The sequence below is a fragment of the Elgaria multicarinata genome, chromosome 4, assembly GCF_023053635.1.
Source record: "Elgaria multicarinata webbii isolate HBS135686 ecotype San Diego chromosome 4, rElgMul1.1.pri, whole genome shotgun sequence".
In the NCBI taxonomy this organism is placed as follows: Eukaryota; Metazoa; Chordata; class Lepidosauria; order Squamata; family Anguidae; genus Elgaria; species Elgaria multicarinata.
In genome coordinates this window covers 84,008,643-84,035,137 of record NC_086174.1, presented here as the reverse complement: position 1 = coordinate 84,035,137, position 26,495 = coordinate 84,008,643, and the positions used below count along the sequence as shown (strand labels likewise).

Sequence of the window (26,495 nt, the reverse complement as noted above, 5' to 3'; positions counted from 1 at the left end):
CATGGGGATGTACAGATTTTGTTAAATTCATTCCGTCTGTTTCACAGTTTGTCAGGTGACTTTCATTCCGTCATCTACTCATTGACAGAATCAGACTTTACATATGAGCATTTCGTTTGTTTGCAAATGTACATTTGTACTAATGTGCCCTTGCGCAAATCCCATCAAGAGGTAAACAAAACAAAACAAAAACAATTTGCAAGTCTCAGAAAAAGCCGGACTGTTGCAGAAACCATAGGTCAAATTCACAGAAATCCAAATTTATTTGAATCCATTGCAGATTTCTCCAACAACCTACTCCAGCGACATCTTTCTTTGAGATCAAGTGTAGTTTTGTAGTTTGGCGCTGCCCCCACTTCTGCCTTGTGCTCAGTTTCTTGATTAAATTACTTTCCTTTTAGTCTCACCATTTCCCTTCTGGCAAATATAGTGTTTTGTGACCCACTATGGCAGCCAATTTATGAATGGGAAAGCCCCGTCCAATGGCAGCCAGTTTTTGAGAGTGCCCACAACACTCCCTCAAAATTCCAAATGTGCCCGTTGACCCCAAACATTTGCCCATCGAGATTAGATTTCTACAATGTGTGTTTAGCATGGTGCTGCTTTGAAGACTACTCAGAAACTTGAAAAGACAGTGCTTGGTATTAGCCGCAGGAACATGTTACCTGTGTTGTATCAGAGCCACTGGCTTCCTGTTCCAGGTTTTAACTTTTTCAGCACTTTATGGCTTGGGACGGATATCATAGGACTGCCTACTCACTTAAGAACCTGCCCAGAAATTAAGATCTTCAGGTTGCAATCCTGTACACACACTTGCCTGACAGAAAGGTCCATTAAACCTAGTGGAGCTTACTTTTGAGCTGATACCTGGGTCAGACGCTGAGGATTCTAATGGTTGGCACTTTTAAATTTGCAAAATGCTTTACATTCTGGGTAGTCATATGAGCCCAGGGGTTAGCAGCATGATACCCTCAACATGTTTTGGACTACAACCCCATAATCCCATAATATTGCCCATACTGGGCCTTATGGGAGTTGCAGTCTAAACCATGTGGAGTCCATCAAATTGCCTGTCTCACTAGCCTGCTGCAGCAAAAATTAAGAATCTTGGAGCACAATGAAGACGAAGAGAATTACTCTGAATCAACTTTTGTAGAATAATTGCCCAAAACTCATTTTATTTTCTTTATCCTTGCAACCTGTCCCACTAAAACACAGAAAGTTGTTGATTTTTTTCAAATGGAACTGAAAAGCTTTAATTCCCATTTCTGAAATCAGAAACATTTTTTTTAATTTTTTTTGGTAAATCAAGAAGCCTTGCAGCAGCAACTGCCTCCAATTCTCCTGTTAATAATCTACATTCCACAGTTGCCTATTAGATATTAAAATGCTGCATTTTAAACATTGTAAGTTCTGAGACAGTTACAAGTTAAATATGTATGAGATCTTAAAAGCGTGGTTTTGTATTAATTGGGAAAGGACTGTGTATATAATCAGAAGCAGTGAGCAGAATCATCAAGCTCAGCTGCAACAATTGATAAGTGTGGAATTCCACCTGAAAAAGGGGGGGGGGATTCTGGTTCCCAAATCAAACAGACGTTGCCCTTTTATCATACTCTATTATATGTAGTTTTGCCCTGTTTTACTCATCCGTGTATTCATTTGAAAGAAATGTACACATGTTCAAAAGTGCTGCTTATAGATTTAACCCAATCAAGTTTTAAATACTTCAAGGATCCTGCCCAGATAGCTTCAGCAACAGGGCTGTATAGAAATGTAAATAATAGTAACAACAACAACAACAACAGATTTTCTCTCAATTCCTTGGTTGCGTTACTATTACCCTTCACAATGGGACACTGAATATTTTTTTTCCTTCCAGTTTAATAGGTCAGGGGTGCAGAACTTCAGGCCCAGGGGCAAAACCATGCCCCTTAAGGTTCCCCAGAAAGCCATGCCCCTTCCCCCTCCTCAAGCACCATTTTGTGGTTTCCTGGCTTTTGTGCAGTTTCCTCCTATTCTAAAAGGGTGAAATGCCTCTCCTAAAGTGGTTACTGGCACTAAGAGCTTTAAGCTAAAATGGGATGGTATTTTTGGCTTACTGGCCCCTGCCCCTTTTTGCCATCAGCCATGCCCATCACTAAAATGTGGCTTCCAAGAAATTCTCTGAAAAGGAATTCAGCCTTTGGGGAGAACAAGTTTCTACACCCTGGCAAAAGGTCTTCTCCAACAAAAGGAGCAGCCACTGTCTAGTCCTTAAAGTTCCCCACAATCTCTTTCTTCTAACTTTTCGTCTTGAATTCCAACAAAGCCACTCCCAGGACCTTCATTCTAGCATTCTAGAACTAGGTGGAAGGAGATTAAATGGATGTTTACACAGTACAACACAGGATTTTCAAAACAAAACAAGTCGGTTGGGTTTCATCTACTGTTTATATACACCTGGAGCAGAGGGCCTTCTGGCCTTCTAGATGTCGTTGAGCCAGAACTCACGCCATCTCAGCCCAACGGCCATGCTGGCTGGGGTGGAAGGAAGTTGGAAGTCCTACATCACCTGTATAGTGCCGAGGTGAACAAGTCAGAAAGCTTGCAGAGAAATATTCTTTTGTAATTTACAAAAAGACAAATGAGATTAAAAACTGTGCATCTTGGTACTTCACATTGCCAAAACTCAGGGATAATTTAAGGCAGGCTCTTTTGGCACATTATTTCCTCATGCCTTGTTATAGCCTGTAAAAAACATTCATCTATTGCTTAGCAATACATCATTTCACGTTATCAACCCCACACAAGAAACTCAATACATATTTTTTTAAAAAGTGGATGGTTGACAGTCTTAAAGAAGCTGCAGTTGCAAATAGCTGATACTTGCACGTACTTGCAAAAACCATCACAATATGAAAAGCCCATACCTTTCGTGAGTGCTCAAACATCTCCTGCTACCGCTGCCAGATTTGCTGCTGCAGGGCAGCAGCAAAAATCACACAGATTTAGCAGGGAAACTTTTGTTTCGGAGAGTACAAATCTGCTTGGAAGCAGGATTCTGTTTGGGAACAAGGTGCAATCCTCACATGCCTACTTTCCCTGATAAATTGGTGGGGGGGGGGTTGTTTGTTGCCGCTGCTGTGATGTATTCAGTTAAGTACAGCCCTCAGTGGCTCTGGGTGTGTTAGGCAACACCCAGAAGCTGCTGGCCCTGCACTAGCAGCAAGAATTGGGATGCAATGATACATATTTATAGAGATGTGAAGGCCCGGAAAAAAACTGGAAAAATTCAGGGGGGGAAATCCCATTTGTTTCCAAAGCCTTTTTTGTCATCGTCCCCTCGAAAAATTGGAAACATTGGGAAAAGAAAAAAAAAGGAAAAATGGATTACGGAATTTAGCATGATGAATAATTTTTTTAAGACAAGATGGACCCTTGGTCTGATCCAGCATGGTTCTTCTTATGTAGTTAATGAACAGGCCTAACTTTAAACTCTCCACATCATATTGTAATGGGTTTCACTACCATTTTTTTGTGAATAGGACTAGCACCATGGGTTGCTTTAGGGCAGGAGTAGGCAACTTGGTGACCTCCAGACGTTTCAGACTACAAATGTCATCAGCGAGTATTGGCCACTGGGAAATGTGATCAAAAACATCAGTCTTAAGGCAATCCTTTCCAGCATCTTGGACTTCAGAAAGGAGTCTCAATAGCCCAGGATATTGAAGTGATGTGTCTCCATGGCAGCTAATGGTTATATGACAGCTCTTGATAGCCTGATCTTCCTGAAGCCTCCTGAATGGGAGGAAAGCAGCTCTCCCCTTCCACCCAGCAAAGTATGATGTAATCTAGGTGTTACAGTCTGTAAGAGAACAAAAATGACAGGCCATAGTTTTTGAGAAAGAGACACAGAGAGCTGAATTTGAGCTCTGAATTTCACTTTGTAGATCTGAGGTGGGACGGAGGATTTGGCTGACTGCTGGACTGTTTAAGCTGTCCCTACACCTATTCTCAACCTGTACATTTGTAAAAACAAACACCCTCAGATATTACAAAATACCAAGAAGCCTCCTTCCAAAGCAAATCAAACACGGGTAAGTGCTTGAACCCCTGGAACTCTTCACCAATTGAAGAAGTGGGGTGAACGTAACAATATGACATACAAAGATGATTTGTATTATGCATGTTGTAGAGAATACGGATAGGGAGACATTTTTCTCCCTCTCCCAGAATACTAGAACCCAGGGTCATCCCATGAAGCTGATTGGTGGGAGATTCAGGACAGATAAAAGGAAGTAATTCTTCACACAGCACATAGTTAAACTATGGAATTCACTACCACAAAATGTGGTGATGGGCACCAATTTGGGGGTTGGACAAATCCTGGAAAAGACTATTAATGGCTACTAGTCCTGATGGCTTAAGTGCAAGCTCCAGTATCAGAGACAGCAAGCCTGTATGCCTTAGCTGCTGGGAAACATGGGTGGGAAGATGCTGTTACACCATGTCCTTCTTGTGGTTACCCAGTCAACAGCTGGTTGGCCACTGTGTGAACAGAGTGCTGGACTAGATGGACCCTTGGTCTGATCCAGCTCTTCTTATGTTCTTACGATTCTTAGCCCTATGTAAACTGGACCAAGGAAAGACAAAATCCACTTAGCCAAACGGCCAAGGTCAGGTGCAACAACATATAATACCCAATTTCATGATTCACATCACTAAGATTTGTGCATGTACCTAAACTTACCACATATCCAGTCTTAATTTATATATCTTTTCCTGTGTATTTTGGTTACATGGAGGCTTTTTTTTAAAAAAAAAATCAATAACTGTTTTGAAAGTTACTGCCATTTCTCCATGGGATATATTTTTTTAATGACTAATGTACCTTTTCCCCAAACAACATTTACTCGTAGAAATTATTTATATTATGATGAAGTATTTCCCAGAGGCAAAATTATTTGTATGCTGTACATTTTCCCCTTAATATATATATACAGAACTTGAGGATATTTGTTCCTTAATACACAAAAACAGAAGTGACGAGATACTCAGTTCTTAACTACTAGGTTAAAAAACAACATGTTTGCCATACTTTTAACTATGTTTTTGAGGAATCTGTAGATCAAGGCAAGCTTAGCTGTCTAATCAACTTCTATGACTTTATTGCCCAAACCAAAGTGGAAGGAGAGATTTAGAAGTTATTTTCTGATAAGGGTGACACACTCAATAACTAGAAATTCTGGGTATGATCTCAACTGGAGGATGATAAATTTTTGGTCCGTGCTTTCAGCCGCAGGCTTCTTTACGGTTTACTGCTATAGAATTGGAGGGGAAAAACTTATACAAAACTAATAAAAGTCCACATTCCCACAACTTGAAAGCCGATTATTCAGGAGGATCTCCTACCAGAAAAAAAGGACAAAATAACAAGTTAAACTAGTTCTTTCAAATAGAGGAGAGTAGGTATGTTTGAAGGTATGAACAATTATAACAAACAGAAGATTTTATAACAAGAGCAAAAATTCAACATTATTATAACAAAAGCAATCTTAACAGATAACATGAAAGCTAAGAACAAATGTATGTTGTACAATAATAATAATCTACAGCGTTGAGAATGAAGAGACTATTTTTTGTCTTAACACAACAGGTTCAAAAACACTTGAGTGACCAATTTGTGTCTTCACACTGTGGATTCCTATTGTAACTATATTACATTGTAATGTTTTTTGGTTATTATACGCTAGAGACTTATTCGTGTCTCAACACTGTAGATTATTATTATTGTACAACATGCATTTGTTCTTAACTTTCATGTTATCTGTTATGTTTGCTTTTGTTATAATATTGTTGAATTTTTGTTCTTGTTATAAAACCTTTTGTTTGTTATAATTGTTCACCCCATCTTTGACTCTAATTTTCATACTGTAGTAGTTGTGTGCCTGGTGCACTAATTCGGTTGCATCTTTTTTGTATCAACTCCTGCCTTCTCCATTTATGCTAAAGGTTTGTAGAAGGCAGAGGCAGTTTGTTAACATGGGGCCAATCCACACATGCCGTGGGGGTGCAGTGGGTAGAATCCAACTAACGCCTTACTAAGAGTAGACCCACTGAAATGAATGGGATTTAAGTTAGTCATAACTACTTGGGCCCCATTTATTTCTCATTTTACCATGGCTGCATGCATGAAAATGCCCATCAAAATGGCTTTTTTGCCTATCTGTCAGATGCACCAAACTTTTGTTTTTTAAACAAATTAATATGAATATGTTTCATTTACAAAAGGATAAATTTGCCAACATTTCATTAAAACCACTCATTTCCAACATAAACAGCAATTATCCTTTACAGATTCTCTTATCGGAGTTACCAGAGATTGAATTCATTTATAACACAAAACATGTTATAAATGTGAATTGCCTTCTCCATCGAGAGGGAGAAAGGGTTTGTTAGCAATATTATCACAATATAAATTAGCCTTAGCTAGATGGGTCTTTATCCCGGGGCGAACCCCAGGATTGTGCCTGTGCGTCCACATGACGCACAGGGGATCCCAGGATCAGGGAGGGATGATCCCTCCCTTGCCCCAGGATAGAGCCCTCCACTTTGGGCCCGGTTTTTCCACAGTCTCGAGACTGTGGAACGTGTGGCCCATTGCCACAGGTTGACCCAGCTCCACACGATTCCTCGCGTGGAGCCAGGAGTGCTGCGCCCATCAGGGGTAGGGTGGGGGGAGCGGGGAAATTTAAGTATTTTTTAAAAAAACTTACCTTTCGGCGCTCAAGCGCTCCTGTCACTTAATTTTTTTAAAAAAATGGCGGGTGCTCCTGAGGTCGTCGCACCTCACATGTAAACAGAGGAGGGATTTCGTGACAATCACATTGCGGGATCTTCTCTCCTCCGTCATGGATTAAAAGGTAGGTCTAGCTAAGGCCTAAGTCTAGCAGGTGACAATATTTCATCCTGCGCCAGGGTGTGGCAGACAATCATGCTAAAGCATGTGAAAGTAAGGTGAACTATTCTTACGGTGATCTGAACTCAAAATGGTTGCAGGGAAAGGATATCTTAATGGTTTCCTACAGCAATTTACATTTAATTTACCTGAAACATTATGGACAAGAATCTTCTGAAAAGTGTAGTCTCACACACATATAGAAGTAAGAAAAAGCACCAAATCAGGGAGGGGAGCATTTGGAGATGAATCTAACACATCATAATATAACACTCCTATTTAAACAATTCAGCTTTAGCTTTAATAGTTATGTCAGCTGGGGATAATAAGAGTTTGAGTCCAACACATCTGGAGGAAAGCACATTGGGGAAGAGTAATTCATATGAATATAAGTGCCATGTGATTGCTCACCCTGGTTATAAAGAAGTATTTAATATTGCAATAGGTTTAGTATGAACTATTTTGAGAGAGAATCTGAACATTATCATTAGGAAAATAGGAATATAGCAAGCTGCCTTATATTGAGTCAGACCATTGGTCTGGGTAGCCCAATGACTGGCAGTGGCTTTCCAAGATTGCACGGAGAAGTCTTTTTACCCTACCTGGAAATATAGGGGATCAAACCTGGAACCTTCTGCATGCAAAGCATGTCCTCTACCACTAAGCAATGGCCCCTCTCTTTATGCTCTACAGTTATTGATCTGGTTCACATGATCACCACAGCCCCCCAGGACTTATTAGCCATGGAGGGTTGCAGCACCCGTGGGCACCAATTTGGCAATCGAAGCCCCTGCGCTTCTCATTATGTGTGAACCCAGCGAGGGTAGATTATTGGGGTGCTTGACAAGCCACCCAGAACCCATGGGCTGTTTTAGGGTTGTAGGTGGATTGTCAACCACCCCAACAGCCCATCTTCACCAGGTTCACACATAACAAGAAAGCTACAGTGCCCCCCCCCACCATGCCCGAATATTCAAAATGGCTCAATGAGAATGCCTATAGGGAAGTTCCCCCACGGTGGCTTCTTGTTATGTGCAAACCAGGCCAAGGGGTTGTAGCCAGTGCTAGTCCTATTTGGAGTAGACCCCCTGAAATAAATTAAGTTAAACTAACATCGAATACAACCCATTGTTAATTCCAGCAGCCAATAAAGACTGGTTTTCAACAAACCACTTGGTGTTTCTCCACAGAATTAATGAAGTCTGAAATCACCACCATGTCCCAGAAACAAACAAAATGTTATTAATCCATCTTATCAAGCAGTGTGTGCATGCATAACTATATTCCTTGCATTTTGGCAGAATTTTTCATGCACCGGAATGTATACAAATGAAGGGATATGTGGGAAAGGCCAAATGTATGGTTACTTCCAACCCATAGATCACCCAGTGAAAAGGAAGAATAATGATTGGGTGAGCGAAAACCATGCTCATTTTATTCACGCTCCCAAGTGTTGCGGGATCACACCATGGGCAAGCTGCTCCCACGCTACTATGGAGCATGTACATGCAAGCCTCTTCTAAGGTACCATGGCACTTTTGATCATTTTACTGCTACAGGCTATGCTGGTAGGATTAGCCACAGTCTGCACTTCTAGAATTAAAATAAACTATTTCAGAAGAGAATGAGCAACAAAAGAGAACAGCAGGGGATCACTGTGTCTCTCGTGAGATTATAGCCACTAAGTGACTTTTCACAGAGAACAGCAACCAACGCAGCTTGTGCCTGACCTGTTAAGACTGTTTGATCTCAAGACACAGCTGCAGGTAATTAACTGGACTGTGGGATTGGATCGAATGAATGAGTGCGCCCAAAGAGAAACCTGGGGGCTGCTCACATTGGAGCAGCAGGCTAATTAGTTACACAGTTAGGGATGTACCCAAAGACGTTTAATGGGCCAGATGAATCTTGTCATTCCACAGTAACTTCGTACATCCCTTGGCGATATTCCTCAAGGATATGCAGAGGAAACTGATGAACTTGGAGCTCACCAAGCCCTGATCTGATTAAGCACCAGAGAAAGGCAACATGATGGTACAGACTGAAGATGTCAATACAGTTTTGCTGCTGTTTAACCAAGTACTAGTGCTTTGCACCCACTGACCTGCTTAACTGGTTAGAGACTAACCAGTTCCTTCTTGGTAATTGTGAATTTCAGGGAATGTGTGCCTTTTAACCGAGGCAAGACTGCTGTTGAAGAAGTTCTTTTGGACCCAGCTGAATTGCAGAACGCAATCAAATTATGCTACACTTGGGTTACATAACAGAGTGGGATATATTCTTCCCCATTCTTCCGTAGGATGGCCCTTTTTGGGAAGGGAATTCCATAGTCCGGGTACCACGCTGGAAAAAATTGTGTTCTCTACAACCCACTAACTTTGGATTTAGATGGGGGAAGGGTATCCAAAGCCAAGGTCTTCCTACTGACAACCATAGCACACTAGCATGTTGACATCGGAGAAACTGGTTCATTAGATATCCCGACCAAGACACTGGTGCCTGGAAACAAATCAGAATCCTATACAGAGCTTGAAGCACTCAGGTGAAGTGCTCAGAGTGGACAATTCCAACCAACAGTCTGGCTGCCATGTTCTGTACTAGTTGTAGTTTTCAAACAATGTTCAAGAGGCAGCCCCACATAGAGAGCATTACTGTAATCTAATATTATAACTAAGGCATAAGTGATGGTGGTGAAGTCATATTTATCTAGAAGAGGATGTAGCTGCTTTTTCAGATGCAGGAGGATTCATAGGCTCTTTAAATGGTCTAGCAGGGACAGAGAGACCACATGAATCATGGGAAGCTAATCCACTTTAAGAAAACTAGGACCACTTCCTAAACTAGAGGTGTTGAACTTCAGGCCCGCAGGCCAAATCCAGCCCACTTGGGTTTCCAAATCAACCCTTCAGGGGTCCCAAATGGCCACTCTCCATTCCCTGGTTCCATCCCAGCCAGTCAATCATCTCCAGCCCAGGTGTTATTAGCAAGGGCAGACTAGATCAAGCATTCATTCAATAGGCCACACTCTCCAACTTCCCCATCCCCATCTTTGGCCTGCACAGATTGAAAATCATCCAAACCAACAACAGGATCATTCAGCAGTTGCACTCGTCTCAATATGGTGTTCAAGTCAAATCAGATGCAAGCCACTTTAGGGTTGTATACAATGGGGTCTCTGCACGAGAAGAAAGCATCCACTGCAGTCCTCTGCCCCTCCCCAAAGCTGTTTCTAAAGGCATTGGGAACACTCTGGAACAGTATGGGATATATGGGGTGGGGGTAATGCAGTAGCCGGATTAGTAACTGGGATCGAAAGTTCTGAGCACATTCAACCAATTCTGACCCACTTGCATTGGCTGCCTGTATGCTTCCAAGCCCATTCAAGGTGCTAGTTTCAGCCTATAAAGCTCCGGACCACAATACCTGACAGAACGCTTCTCCCAACCTGAACCTACCCAAACGCTACAATCAACATCTGGCGCCTTTCGCCTAGTACCTCCTCAGAGGGTGGTGACAAGGGAGAGGGCCTTGTCATCAGTGCCCCCTCGACTATGGAATGAGCTCCCCACTCATGCCCACCTGGTGCCAACATGGCCATCTTTTCAGCGCCGGGTTACAATTGTCCTCTACTCCCAGGCATTTAATGGCATATGATGGGGGCATTTATGCCAGCCATCTAAACAGGTCTAGTATTCTATTGAAACTAGTTTTAGCTGTCTAGATTATTTTAAACTTTGTATATTCAAATGTTTATGCTGCATTTTATTATCTTATGAAGAGCTTCAGCTATCAGGCAGTATAGAAATGAAATGATATGAGGAGAAAAAATAAGGTACCCTGACTTACACAAGTGGAAGTGCTTTCCACAAGTACAAAGTCACTATTACATATAATGCTTTGTAAAATATGCCCCAGTGGACAGCCAGGCTGATCTAGAAGGCCAGTCTTTTTAAAATGGAGTCGCACTCCCCCCACCCACCCACCCCTACAGTGCACAGTTTGCAGCTTGGGATTACTTGTGGACATGACTTTGCTGCTTCATAAGACAGGCAATAGACGTGGCCATATGTACCTCTTTCCAACTATATATGGTACAGTAATTGCATTCTTTCCTGGAAAAGGATTTAGCCACCATAATACATACCGTGTTTCCCCGAAAATAAGACAGTGTCTTATATTAATTTTTGCTCCCAAAGATGCGCTAGGTCTTATTTTCAGGGGATGTCTTATTTTTCCATGAAGAAGAATACGGTACACATTTATTGTTGAACAAAAAAAAGGTCTTATTTTCGGGGGGATGCCTTACATTACAGCGAGAGGCAGAACTGGAAGTAGGTCTTATTTTCGGGGGATGTCTTACTTTCAGGGAAACAGGGTATTGCAGCAACTCTAAAAGAGCTGACTACTGTACTATTGCAGTTTACCATTTCAATTGTTATCAACTGAAATAGATATTGTTGAGTTTTATTCTGAGCACAGACAGAAGAAATTGTTTTCATTACTTGTTATTCTTGAATAATAAGCACTTCCCCTTCAAATAACTTAAAATTGATGTCCTTTTAACGGAATTTCTAATCCAAATAGTTTAAATCATAATAACATTTCATTTTTAACGCAAACAGCTGAATTATTTTTGATTGTCTGATATACATACTTCTAAAAGAGCAAGAGCAATTTAACTGCAAGTCATCTAGCCAATTCTGCAAATGAAAGGCAATTTTTAATGCCCAAGCTTTGTTCTCAGTGTTTGAACTTGCTCTGTCACAGCAACATAACTATATTATCTAAAAAGGATAAAAACCAGAGAATAACCACAAGTATGCCAAGCATCTAGGCTTATGTGCTTTCTGCCTTTGGACGCCCTCAATTGCAAAACGAATAGTTCTTGTTATCATTTAAGATAATTACACCCTTTCAAGTGTTCTGCTGTATTCCCAGAACTAACACTTCTATGCTCCACAAAGTGCAAGCATCAGGCTAACTATATGTGTCATATTTGTGCGTCACATTTTGCTGTCATTTTCCCCCATTTACAGAGCCAACATTTTTTGTTCCAGCGCTTAATATAGCCTCAAATGAAGAAAATCTGTATAAGGAAGTAGCATTCCCAACCACACAGACAAGTACTGAGTCTCCCAGTCTCCCCCTGTTCCCAAACAAACAGATATAGCCAAAAGCAGTAATCGGTATAGTTTCATTTGAAATAGGTTTAGAAGTGATATTTATCTGTATTTCTAAGGCATTCAGAGATGCTGGAAATATGTCATAACCAGAATTGCAAAGGTGGGGGCAGTTCATGCCATTCTCTTGAAAAGTGCTTTCACAACAGAGCTGAGCAATCCATGAGTGACAATTTAAACATAAAGCAGGGAAAATTCCCACAAAAGACTACATTAAAGACTAGGCAAGCAAGAGGGAGAATAGATGTCTTCGTATCTAGTCTCACAAACCATTAACTGGCTACTATTCAGAATCACAAATTACTAAAATCTCATGAACAAAATATCAATAGCATTATTGATTTTAGTTCAATTAGGCATGCTTCTTTATTTTCATAAAGTCCCAGGTCCAATTCTTCAATCTATTACCATATTTATTACCATACTATGAGGGGCGTATGCTCACCTTCCGTTCTGTGGTTCATATTTTCCCTAAATTGTATGTTCTGTCTGCACTTTGCCGAGTTCCTCTGCAATTTCTAAAGTACCAGAGATTAATGGCTCACATCCAGTGAGTTGCTTAGGTTCACATAAAGGGGTTTAGGCAGACACAGTGGATTTTTCTTTGGGCAATTAATCTTCACCACCACATCCTGCCATAAAATGACTTTGGAAATTCCCTTAAGTTTCAATGTCATTTGCTACGTGACATTGGGAGCTGTGGTTCAAGAGAAAGAAATGGAAAGCCCTTTGGGCCTCATGGAGCTCATGGAATTCAATTCCTTGGATTCTGACTAATGTCAAAAACGTACAGCAGTTAAGTATTTCCAGCTGAGGTTTCCAGGTAATCTATATTATCAGGGAGAAATATTATCCTGCAGTGTAACCATTTGTTGCACTGTAGCCATTTGAATAACTTTTTCCCTAACTCCTTTTGATTCCAACCCTTTCAGCATTTTGGTTTTCTCTTCCTTACTCACTAACTATCTGGAAATCTATTCCTAAAATAAGAAACAGTTCAGAATACCACTATCCTATCTATATCAATATGGAAAATTAGGTTAACTTTATACATATTATATACTGTAGATTACCTGGAAAAATGGAGTATTTTCTAAAATTAATCTAATCAACTATCAAAGCCGTATCTAGATTTCACCCTTAATGTTCAACTATGTATGGAAGAAAACAACAACATACAGTTACAGATCAAAGGATTGGATCCAAGTTTTTCTTTTGCCAATATCAGGAGCCTCTGCTGACGGAGAGACCTGTTTCGTGAACAAAACTCTCCTTCCCTTCATGTAATGAAAAGTTAGGAACCAACCTGCTTTTTGCATCTGCCATTGTGACAAACAACCATGCAGGTACAATATGGGTATCTGTGTCTATTCTGTTGCCCCTCAGAGCGAATAGCAGCTTGTGGATCATCCTTACATACAATAAGGGTCAAAACAAACATTTGTCTGCAGCCCCCAAAATGAGAAAATCAAAGTGCATTTGTATGTTTTTAGGAAAAGAGACTGCAGCTTGAACTCATGCCTAACTACTGCAGCTTCATATATCACTCTTATTTACAGAAAAGTTCTCACTGAAGGATGGTGAATTACCTGAAGGTGTCACAGGGAGCAACATTATATATTAACACAAGAAGACTCAACAAAAAGAATTTCCCACGGACTACAATAGTATTATTTGCAATCTGCTACATTCTCTCATTATGAATACTAGGTTATCTCTAGTCACTCCACAACTTGCATCAGAATGCTGAACATGTCAAACTTTTTATTATTATTATTTGTGATGATCCTCAGAAATGGATAAAATCCCTCTTGGAGCAAGTTCATGAAAGGTGACCTCATGAATGAAGTCACCTCTGTTCGGAGTCAACTCATTTGCAACGTGAAGGCAGGACTACAAAACAGCATGGATTCAATATGCTGCAGATGGTTTATGTTAGAAAGAGGGCCCAAAGAGACCAAATGATTGACAAGCAACCCGGGGGGGGGGTGGGGGAGGAAAAGGCACATCTTGCATTGCATTTTGAAATGAAAGAAAGCTGCTTGAGAATTCTCATGCAAATCTTTCAAAGAAACAAAGTGGTTATTAGACAACGATTTTATAAAGAAAAACATGCCTCTCCATATCCAATCTCAGAACTCTATATTTAAATATATGGACTAGGGAAAATTCAGAAAATAAACGTCTACAGGGGTGGGTTTTTTGACTTAGCTTGTATGTAACACTTTTAAAAAACTTTTTAAACCTAATTGATAAAAGAATAGAAAAGGACCCATAGCTCAGTTGTAGAAGCCAAACTTCATATGTTGAAGTAGTGGAGGCTGGTGACTCCAATGTCAGAGTTTCAGTCCAATCTGCTCTGGCTTTCAGTCAGAACCAGTCAGAACTCTAGAGTAGCTGGACGTGGTGGAAAAAACCTGCAAACTGTCCTGAGAAAGGGATGGGCTAAAAATGTAATAAACTACAGTCATGTGCCTAGTTTTCAAAGTAGCCATTGGAAAAGAGGCAAGGTTCTGGTAGTTCTCCTGTCTCCTGTATTTGCTTTGACCCAAACACACACCCCGGCATTCTTCTATAATGAAGAATGAATAGAGTGTGACCAGGTTTTAACTTGTTCGCCTTGCTCCACACCTTGGAGAGCTCCTTTTAGAGTTTTACTGGTCCTTGATCACTGTCTCTTGCTCCTTTAAATTCTGGATACTCTGAATAGTACTTTAGGGGCATTATCTGATTAAAAACATGGTCACACTCCATTCATTTGAAATGCAGGTCTCAAGAAATTTCAAATGAGCCAACAGTTGAGTTCAATGAGCCTTTTCTTTGTCTTCATCATAGAGAAGCCGTTTGTACTGGGGGTGAGGGAGCCAGCGGTCAAAGCAAATGCAGGAAACAGGGGAACTACCAGAATCTTGCCTCTTTTCCAATGGCTACCTTGGAAAGACAGTCTTTTCCCCCTTCTGCTCTAAGAGCCAAACTAGACACAATGCAGGAAATCCATGAGTATAGTTTATTACATTTTTAGCCCATCCCTTTCTCAGGGCAGCATGCAGGTTTCTTCTGCCACTTCCATTTTATTCTCACAACAATCCCATCAGGTAGATTATGCTGAAAGACAGTTACCAAATAAGCTTCATCAATGTGTAGGAATTTCAACCCAGATCTGTCCAGTCATAGCCCGACACTACTATTACACCAGATTGAATCTCCACTCATCATCGGGTTTAGCTATTTAGGTTTCACCTTGACTATTCATTTGAAATTAAAAAGAGTTCCAGAAACATATTGGCGAAAGATTCTTTTCTCGAAAGCTTTTCAATTATAGCGTGATCATACTAGTCTATATTTTAGTTTTGATGCCCACTACCCCGGTTGTTTTCCCCCCTCCCTCCCCTGTCTGTTACTGTGATTTTAGATTGTAAGCCATATGGCAGATTGTTTTGTTTTATTCTGTAAAGCGCCATGAACATTGATGGCACGTTATACATTATTATTAATAATAATAATAATAATTTTAAAAAAAGATGTGAATGACTTGCTATAAAGCCTGTGATCAATCCAGCTGTTGGTGAGCAAGTACTGGCAAAGTTCAATGTTATTTCCCAACTCTTTAGAGCCCCAAATATCATAAGAGTTGACAACGCAGAAGATGCTTTGGACCTAGCAAACAGTCTTACATCGTAATCTCAAAGCTAGCATTATCTGACTTCAATGACTATTCAGAAGCTACAGTTGTTACAGAATGTAATATCCTTTTGTCTGTTGCTGTAATCAAGTTTATTTTTATATATTTTTATTTTATTTATTACATTTATATTCCGCCCCATAGCAGAAGCTTTCCAATGTGACTTAGTCCCGCCACCACCTCCAAGACAATGTCGTGCAGGACCTCCCTTATAAAGCACTAAATTGTTGCTCCAATATATCAAAGACTTTTCCTATCCTGCACTGCTCTCTTGAACACCCACACTTTCTCCCGACTATACCATGTAGGAGTTGAAGCCTCGTGATAACACAGATGCAACTAGGAGCTGTTATGGACATTTGAACCTTTCTGGGAAGTCCTTTCAGGAGCATCGTCTACAAGTCATGCTCCTGGTGGTTCCACATAGACCCATTCTCCGATTGGAGTCCACCAGGGAAAGAGCCTTCAGCGTGGTAGCCCCCCTCCTATGGAATTCCCTGCCTCTGAAGGTCAGGCAGGAGCCAACTTTGTATTCCTTTCGGCGCCTCCTAAAAACGTCATTGTTCCAGGAAGCCTTTCCTTAATGTCCGGCCATGGTTCACTGTACAATTTGCTTCTTTTAAAATCTATTTTAAAATGTTTTGTTCTGTTTTTATTTTATTTTATCTTGTACACTGCTCCAAAGTTTTCAATGGGGAGCAGTACATAAATATTGTAAATAAAATAAATTAAATTAAATTAAATAAATACATGAATTTCTCACATCTGGCACGTACAGTTTGTGGCCATCTCAAACAACTTGGAGACATTTTATCAGTTATCTTTTCTATTGACTTTTACATTTTCATTTATGTTTTGACTAAGTTTGTTCCAACACCACTCAAAACTCAGGATAGCGTAGAAGGCATTGTCACAGTCAATTCATCCATTCAGCTATGGCAGCACTAAAACATTGTGATGAAAGAACAGTGCAAGCCCAATTTCTCTAACTCAAAACAACAGGAGGGAGAATCATGCAAGTAGAACCACCATACAATTGAATTCTCGTGCAGAATTCCTAAAGCCACTCCACCAATATGCGATTTCAGCACTCTCCCCAATCTGAATGAATGAACTTGGGGCAGGCACAAATGTCCACTTCTCAGTGAGGCCTGCCCAGCACCAACACAGTCATCTTTTCTGTGCCATGTCAAAACTTCCCTCCTTGCCCAGGCATTTGAAGGCCTATGATGACCTTTTTGTTCTACACTGATATTTAATTTGTTTTGTTATAGTATTTTAATGGAAATTGATTTTGTCTTATTTTATATTTTGCATGTTTTAATCACTTTTTTGCAAGTTCCCTTGGATCTAGAGAGCCAGTGTGGTGTAGTGGCTAAAGTGTCAGACTGGGAGTCGGGAGATCCGGGTTCTAGTCCCCACTTGGCCATGGAAGCTCACTGGGTGACTTTGGGCCAGTCACAGACCCTCAGCCCTACCCACCTCACAGGGTTGTTGTGAGGATAAAATGGAGAGGAGGAGGAGGATTATGTATGCCACCTTGAGTTCCTTGGAGGAAAAAAGGAGGGATATAAGTGCAATAATAAATACATAAAATAAATCTTTTTAAAGTGATAGGTGACTACGAAATTCCCTCCCATTGTTTGGGTTAGAGAAATTGCGCTTGCACTATTCCTTCGTCACATGTTTCAGTACTGTCTCTAGCTGAATGGATGAAATAACTGTGACAATGCCTTCTACTCTATCCTGAGTTTTGAGTGGTGTTGCAAGAAATGTAATCAATAAATAATAATAAAGACATCTAATCCTATCTGATAACTGCGAATGTGCCATATTAACAAACTCAATGAAGATTAAATTGAGCTTGGTTTGCTCTTTCCTCAACTCTGCAAAGGCTGCCATCTCACACCCAGAGTCATTTTTTGTCAAGACATTCCAAACTCCGCTACACTCAAGCAGGGCAGCAAATTCCCAGAACTCACTTCAATCTTTCCCAGCAGGATCGATGTCTATTAAATGACGCTGATAAGCAAACACTGCCAGATGATTACAAGTGATTCACATATGTGCCAATTTCGAAGCAATTATTTGCAAGCAAAAAATGTTTTCCACTCCCTTTCCTGGCAGCCACCTACCAATTGCTAGTTAACATTCAATTATTCAAGTTAATCATTTTGAGGGTCAGAAGCAGAAAGGAAATGACAGTATAACCTTGGTGGTATTCAGGTTCTCATGTCCTACATACATGAAATATTATGGAAGTGACTGATTAGCACAGATGTCTGGCTTATCTATGCAACTATACAACCTCCTTAAGATCTGAAAAGGGAGAATCTGCATGCTTGTATGCATGTTTCATTTATCCCGGGCTCTTGTTCCTGGTAATATGGGACTTGTGGGCATGAATATGCCTGTTTCACTTTATAAACACAGCTCCTAAATGCAAATTCATAGCTGTCAATCCTGTCTTAAGCACATGTGGCATTCCGCTAGTGTTTGCTAAACTCTCTACAGGCGAACATGCAACCAACAGAGTTAGTGAACCGGAGCATTGTCACAGAGAATTGCTGCTGAACAAAGGAGACATTCATGCCACACTCTGTAGTGTAAGGCAACATTTAAACGAGCATTGTAAAGAAACCAAAAATAAGTCAGTCCTTTTTAAAGCAGCTGTGTTGACCTCATACCCTTAAAGGAAGCTCTTACAAAAGGAGACCAAAAAAAAAGGCACACCGTTCAAAGAGAGAGAAAACAATGCACACTGACAGGCTCTCTCCCTTCATGAAATTGTACAAGATTATATGGCTTCCAACCACACTCCATTAAGTGGCTTTTAGAACCACGTACATCTTACTATACTAGAAAGCTTGTGTAAACAAGAGCTTCCGACCTACTTCTCATTGGACCGACAAAAATGGGAGAGATTTAATTTTCTCTTAGTATTAGTTTTGCTTTGTGCTTAAACAAAGCATCAAATAGCAGGGGAAGCAGGGAAGGCTAGTTCTTGTTTACAACCGTTTTCTTAAAAAATATTAGTAAAACAACATCTCGGTGACTTAACAGAACTTCCACACTGACATGTCCCTACTTGAGAATGCATTCACAGATCACTTACTATATTGTTTCCTGTCCACACTCTGTGTTCTACTACTTAACATGGTACCAAGCAAACACAAGACACCAATACTTGAAAGAAATACAATTCCATAAAGTTTGCACAGTAAGTAATAAAGATGTCAAAGCAAACAGATCAAGAATTCCGGGAGGGGGAAAGCCATAAGGTAGAGACAGACACACACACACACACACACACACACACACACACACACAGAGAGAGAGAGAGAGAGAGAGAGAGAGAGAGAGAGAGAGAGAGAGAGAGAGAGAGAGAGAGAGAGAGAGAGAATGTGAACACATAAGTAACAGGTAGAAAAAAAAGAGTTAAGTACCACCTCTTCTTTCTCTCCCCCACGTCTCTGATTCCAGTCACTCCCTCCTAGAGTGGCTCTTCAATCATAAGAAAAGCTATCATTCTCCTATTATGTACATGTGTGTAACATATAAGCTGTCTCTCAGCTTTTCTTGAGAATCGATGGGTGTTATTTTGGTGCAACAATCAGAACCCACATTGTTGAAAAGAAAGGAAGGAAGGGAAGAAGAGACAGTTGGATTATCTGGCTTTGCAAATGTTGTTAAGACTGCAACTCACATCACCCTTATCCAACATAGTGAGGGCTGATGGGAATTGCAGTCCAACAGCATCTGGAGGGCCACACGGTCCCCATCATTGGATTACATTAGGATAGGAAATGATGATCCAGCCACAATGGTGGGTTCTTTGGGGAGAGTGGAAGATACAAAGACAAAATCAGTTGTATTTGTGTAGAAAGGTAAGGTTGGGAAAATAAAAGAAGAGATAGTCAAGACAAAGTGGCAGAAATCTGTACATGGAACATCTAACTGCTTAGAATTAGGTGTGCCAGCCTACTAGAGTGCCTATTAGATAAGCCGCCAAGAAACCTTCGTTAAACAGTAAGTATACTTTTTAATGTTTACCATTTTTAACTGTTGTAAACCGCCCAGAGAGCTTTGGCTATGGGGCGGTATATAAATGTAATAAATAAATAAATAAATAAAATAAACAGACAGATGGAGTCACACATTCAAAGCAAAGCACTTTCTCAAAGCCAGATCCCAGGTTAGGATGTGTGCTCTATTTCTGAAATGCATTTCCTTACTCCTCCTTCTCAACTTCCAAATGGTTGAATATGTGCAAGGTTTTTGGAGTATTGTTCTACAACCACTCGCTAGTGATAGTTCATGATAGGACCCTCATTTCCAAGCAGTCCTTCAAGAATATATTACCAGGAAATGAAGACACAATGTATACTGGCAATAGATGCAAAATGGTTGAAATCATTTTTTTTATATATCCAAGCTTACCTGGTATTCATTTGGCCAGAAGGTGCTGACAGCCAGCTCTGCCCGTAGCCAGTCTTTGCCAGTGGAACCTGTCACATTCCAAATGGGATTCGCCAGAGGCCCCTTGTTTACCCTAACCAAGATATTCAGTGTTCCAGGACTTGCCCCCTTCTTGCTGTACAAAAGGTAGCTGAAATCAATGCAGTGAGTGTCATTCTCTTTCATTGTAGGAAGCTGGAGGCGAGCCTTTTCTCCATGGCTGTGGTGGGAAGAATCCACTATCATGTATGAACCTGATGAAAGAGAGAGAAAGAGGAAGAGAACCCAGGTAAATGTGGAGACGCACATCAACTCATTCAGGAAAAATGAGGTGGCCCTTGCCATCATGACACTTGTATGGGTTGGACTCGATGGCCTTATAGGCCCCTTCCAACTCTACTATTCTATGATTCTGCCTTATAGCAGTACTGAAGTGCACTAATAACTGTGGGGGCACATAGTGGCCATAGCTAGACCTAAGGTTTATCCCTGGATCGTCCAGGAGTCAAACCTGTTCATCTAGGTGACACACAGGAGATCCAGTGCTCAGGCAGGGGTGAACCCTGGATGATCCCAGGATAAACCTTAGGTCTAGCTGTGGCCTATGTCTTCCATATACCACTTCTTTAGTGTTATTTCCTGCTTTTTATTCCATACTCGTAATGATTTGACACAAGGTGTAGATCTGGCCCATATCATGTTAATCATAACTGTTAAGAATGTTCAGCACAGCAATTAACTCAGAAAAGTCAATCTAGTAGGACTTAAAAGAAAGGAGTCTGTTGCAAATTATTTAGCAGCCAACTGGAGGCACTCTTAAACTACTGGACTATCGAGCCACATGTCTGAACTATTATAAAATGTAAACTCACTCTCCCCACCACCAATAGTACATTTAAAATAGTACCATCTATTGTCGATTTGGAGAAAACCCAAAACTAGACCCACTTCCAAAATGCCCCAGGGCACCAATGCCACATAGTACTAACTGTCAATTATGCAGCTGTCCTTTCTGCTAAGCATCTAACAAAATGCTGGCCATGCCTGCTACAGGCCTGCCCATAAGTGATGAATGAACATCTTACTAGAGCAACTAGCCCTTCTTAGTAAGCATGATGCTAAAAACAAATAGAAAGACAAACAACTCCAGAGTCCAGCATTTGGGTGTGTGCTTTTAAAGAAAATATTTTATACTAAATTACTGACTTCCAAAAACTTATATGCAGCGAAGCTATTGTGCATGCCCACTTGCTTTCTGCAGAGGTTTATTAACTGCTCTTGAAAATGCACTTGAGGTAATGCGGGATAGATTGTTGAGAGGTTATTGCTCAATGAAAATAAAAATAGGTCAGTATGTAACAGAAAAAAAATCAACATTTATTTTGTTTGTGTACAAACCTTTTAATTGCCTTTCCATGCAATTCAGCATTGCTAAGTTAGTGACTAATGGCACAGACAGTAATGTTTTACAGATTCAAAACCACCTTTAAAAAGTTTTATTAATGACATGCCATTATATTTTATTTGTGCATCCAAATGAAACAAAGGTATTTTTTAATACAAAGCTGCTAAAGGTTCAAGAGCTCAGTTGACATTTATATTTGATTAACCAGACAGTACCCAATGGAGTGATAAGTTTCAGATATCTTGGCAAGGCTACATTGGCTGCTGGCCAACTTTGTTTTTACTGCTTCTTTCTTAAATCCGGGAATACTTTGGCAGCAGGATATTTACATTCATAATTGTTGGCAGTTGCTATCGCTGTTGGATCAGAAATGACTAAATGTAGCACACTAGGAGTTTCTAAAATAACTGCTACAGGGTATGTAGAACCCAAACCACCATGCTTTGTGGTCTAATAATTGAAGAGTTGGCATGGACATAAATCCCCTTCCTCAAACACACATCTGTGAGCAAAGTGGAAGAATTCCAAGACAGGTAGACTTAAATGGTGGAAATTTAGCCATAGAAAGTTCACTTTTAGCACGTTTTCTTTCTTTCTTTTCTCCCCCCCCCTTTTTGTCTTTTTTTATTGTGGACATTAACAAACAGAACAGAAAATACATCATGAAAACGGAAAAACCCATACATTGTGTATATAAAATATCATGATTTTCCATCTTATGTACCGTTCAAAAAAAAAGGCAGAGAAGTGTAATGGGTTAATTGAGTGCACTAACAAAAATAATTTACTAGCTAAGCTTATTCATGGTAATAAGCACGATACAGAATTTAGTTTCTGTTATACATGAGCTGCTTCCTAGCAGCTTCTTTCGGCGCTGCTGTGGTAACATGGATTCAGAACCACATTTTGGGAAGGCAGTTCAAACACTAAAATACCTCCTTGGCTCCCCAACGTGGAAGCATACCACAGAGCAGAGCAAACCATCTCAAGCCAGTCACAAGCCATTCCTAGAAACCCAACATCTTCAGCGATTACTGACATTGGACAGGAGGATACGCCTGCAGCTTAATTGGTATGCATCTTCCTCAAATAGCATTGGAAATCCTTTTTATAAGGGCTGCGCTGATACTGAACTAAACGTTTCTGGCTTTGTAAAAAGGGGTCCTTTGCAACTGTTTGGGAAACGTGCAAACACCAGCAAAAATGTTTCCCTAGGATGAAGTGTCGACCGCCACTTTTAACAAGGCGGTTTGCAGTGCAAGCCCCCCAAAAAGGGGCAGGATGTTGCTGCATTTAATGTTTTGCCAAGAGCAAGACCCACTTTAAAGAAGGCAAATCCACAGCAAGACATGCAGCATGATCTGTCCCATCATAGGGCCAGTGGGGCATGGAAAATGTATTCCCCACTGCACTGTAGATCAGCTCCTTCAAAGTGACTATTGCTATCTAATTTGCCAAGTGAAGGAGCCACAACACTATTTTTCCCCCGAGACGGATGCTTTTTTAAAAGAAGTGTTTGCGGTTCCTAAAATGTCACCTTTCACAGGGGAAAAATTAACCCCACAACATTTCAGTATCATCCTAAATCTTTTAGTTTATTGTTCACCAAGTAAGTATCATGCCAGTAAAGAATCTGTCCAATAGGGTCTACATCAATTGGGAAAGAATGAGCTGACAATAGTTTATGACATACTCATGGGAAATTAGAAGGTGACTAGTACATAAACCTTTAAATTCTAGCAGATGGCACTGAATTTTGGAAGAAGAAAAAATTGAGAACCCCTACAAATTTATCAGCACTGGACGTACATAGAATAACCCACGTTACTGGACTTAAGTATTAACTCATATCAACAGTTCAACCAGCCTATAATTCCAATACTCTGCTTGAATGCTTGTGGAAAATATGTCTGAGATAGATGAAAGTATTTGTGTTGTACCTTTTATACAGTGTCGCCTTAACAGTACACATTTTGCACCACATTGAAAACTGTGTCATCTGTTGAGTTTTGAGCAGCAGCTGCACATGAACAAGAACTACTGTTCTAAACCAAAGTGAAGAAACTCTGTGTTTGCCCTCAACTTTTTCAAAACATTTCCCTCAGCACCACACAAATAGTCCTTCTAAATTATCACAGGAGATGACGGTTATTTCTTCTTACAGCTACAGCCTGTACAAATTAATATTACATAAATTCTGCTTAATTTTTGAATATTAATATGAATGTTGCATCTTTTTGCAGGGGAAACTATACTCTGCATATCAAGCAACATGTGTGATATGCCAGGATCCAGCACTCTGTGGATGAGCTTTGGTCTTGCATGCTCCCCCGTTCCTCCTCAAACATGGCTGGAAAGAGGTGTCCCACAAAGTTTATTTATTTTCACTTTCTTGTCTTATCGGTACATACAAACCAGGAATTGTGATTTAAAATAAAAGCCTCATTTGTTAAATAAGACAGCTAAAAAACAAACCAACCAGTGTTTGTAGTTGGCTTGTTTAGCAATTGACTAGACTTTGTTCTAAACCAGGATTCCTGGTCTTTAAGAATGACAAGCCAGGAATAGGGGACTGTGAAATTGAATACTCTTCCCAGCTGTGTGGAAGAGGGATGGAGACTGGGCAAGCCTGGCACTTTGCTTAGGATTACAGGGCTCAACCAGACAGCACAAAACAGGGATGGGTTAGTGTTTTTAGGCTGGGAGAGAAAATTCATGCACAGCAAGGCTGGGCTACCAATCAAGGCACCACTGGATGAGTGCTCCTCCAGGCGATGCCTCAGCTTTATGTGCCCAGCCCTTACCCCACTGGAGAGGATGCATAAGAACATAAGAAGGTCCATCTAGTCCAGCACTCTGTCCACACAGTGGCCAACCAGCCATCGGCCAGGGACCAACAAGGCAGGACATGGTGCAACAGCACCCTCCCACCCATGTTCCCCAGCAACTGGTGCACACAGGCTTACTGCCTCGGATACTGGAGATAGCACACAACCATCAGGGCTAGTAGCCATTGATAGCCTTCACCTCCAGGAATTTATCCAACCCCCTTTTAAAGCCATCCAAATTGGTGGCCATCACTACGTCCTGTGGTAGTGAGTTCCATAATTTAACTATACACTGTGTGAAGAAGTACTTCCTTTTATTTGTCCTGGATCTCCCACCAATCAGCTTCATGCGATAACCCCGGGTTCTAGTATTATGAGAGAGGGAGAAAATGTCTCCCTAGCCTCTCCTGAAGAGGCCCTCCCTGGACCCAGAGGTATGTGAGAACTACCGCCTCATCGCTAATATCCCCTTTTTGGGCAAGGTGCTTGAGCGTGTGGTGGCTGGGCAATTTCAGACGTTCTAGGAAGAAACGGATTATCTGGACCCATTTCAGTCTGGTTTCAGGCCAGGGCACAGCACTGAAACAGCCTTGGTGGCTCTGACTACTCCGAGTGAAAGACAGGGGGAGTGCTACCCTGTTGATCTTCCTGGATCTCTCAGCGGCTTTGGATGCCATTGATCATGGTATCTTACTGGACCGGCTCTGCGAGATGGGAGTAGGAGGCACTGTGTTACAGTGGTTCCGCTCCTACTTGCGGGACCGACTCCAGAGAGTGGTATTGGGGGATTCCTGTTCCACTCCATGGCAATTAAGCTGTGGGGTGCCACAGGGTTCTATTCTATCCTCCATGCTGTTCAACATCTATATGAAACCATTGGGTGAGGTCATTAGGGGCTTTGGGGTTGGGTGCCATCAGTATGCTGATGATACTCAGTTCTACTTCTCCTTGTCGTCGGAGTCAGCTGGGGCTGTGAAGGTGCTGGACCAGTGCTTGGAGGCTGTATGGGCTGGGTGAGGGCCAATAAACTGAAGCTGAATCCTGATAAGATGGAAGCTCTGTGGATTGGTGGTTCCCGAGTCCAGGAATTGGGTAAGCGACCTGTTCTGGATGAGGTGGCGCTCCCTCTGAAGGAGCAGGTATGTAGCTTGGGAGTACTCCTAGATGCATCATTATCACTGGAGGCCCAGGTGGACTCTGTGGCACGGAGTACTTGGGGTCAGCTTTGGCTGATCCACCAGCTACGGCCTTTCCTGGACAGGGACAACCTAGCCACAGTAGTGCATGCACTGGTAACTTCCCGATTAGACTACTGCAATGCACTCTACATGGGGCTGCCCTTGAAGGCGACACAGAAGTTGCAGCTAGTACAAAATGCAGCAGCTAGACTGCTGGCGGGTACATCTTACAGAGACCACATAACACCGGTCTTAAAGGAATTGCACTGGCTGCCTATATGCTTCCAGTCGGAATTTAAGGTGTTGGTAATGATGTTTAAAGCCCTAAACGGCTTGGGACCTCGATACTTGAGGGAGCGCCTCTCCTTATATATGCCTGCCCGAGACTTGAGATCTGTTGGAGGAGCCCTTCTCCGCATCCCACCAGCACAACACATTCTCTATGATGGGGCAAGGGAGATGGCTTTCTCTGTTGTGGCACCCCGACTGTGGAATGCCCTCCCCTTGGAGGCCCGACTGGCGCCAAGTGAAAACATGGCTTTTTAACAAAGCTTTTAATGGTTGAATACACTAGGCACATTGTTTTAACTGTTTTAATAGTTTTACTGCTTTTAAATTATATATTGTTTTAACTTGGTTTATGGTTTAATTTGTTTTTAGCTATGTATATTTACTGTTTTTATACTCTATACTTTTATCTGTACGCCGCCCTGAGATCTTATTGATGTAGGGCAGGATACAAATATTTTAAATAAATAAATAAATAATTCTCTATTCCATGCATAATTTAATTTTGTACACCTCTATCATGTCTCCCCTTAGCC

At 41.1% G+C, this 26,495-nt stretch overlaps 1 protein-coding gene across 4 annotated transcripts in view; it reads right to left on the bottom strand.

Annotated features, from left to right (window-relative positions):
- The window catches only part of PTPRK (protein tyrosine phosphatase receptor type K), a 389,066-nt gene that overhangs the window by 218,506 nt on the left and 144,065 nt on the right, over nt 1–26,495 (bottom strand). For all 4 annotated transcript variants that reach the window (XM_063124699.1, XM_063124696.1, XM_063124697.1 and 1 more), the window contains exon 3: nt 20,243–20,514. In XM_063124699.1, the coding sequence (XP_062980769.1) occupies nt 20,243–20,514 (272 nt within the window). The remainder of the gene's footprint in view (nt 1–20,242; nt 20,515–26,495) is intronic.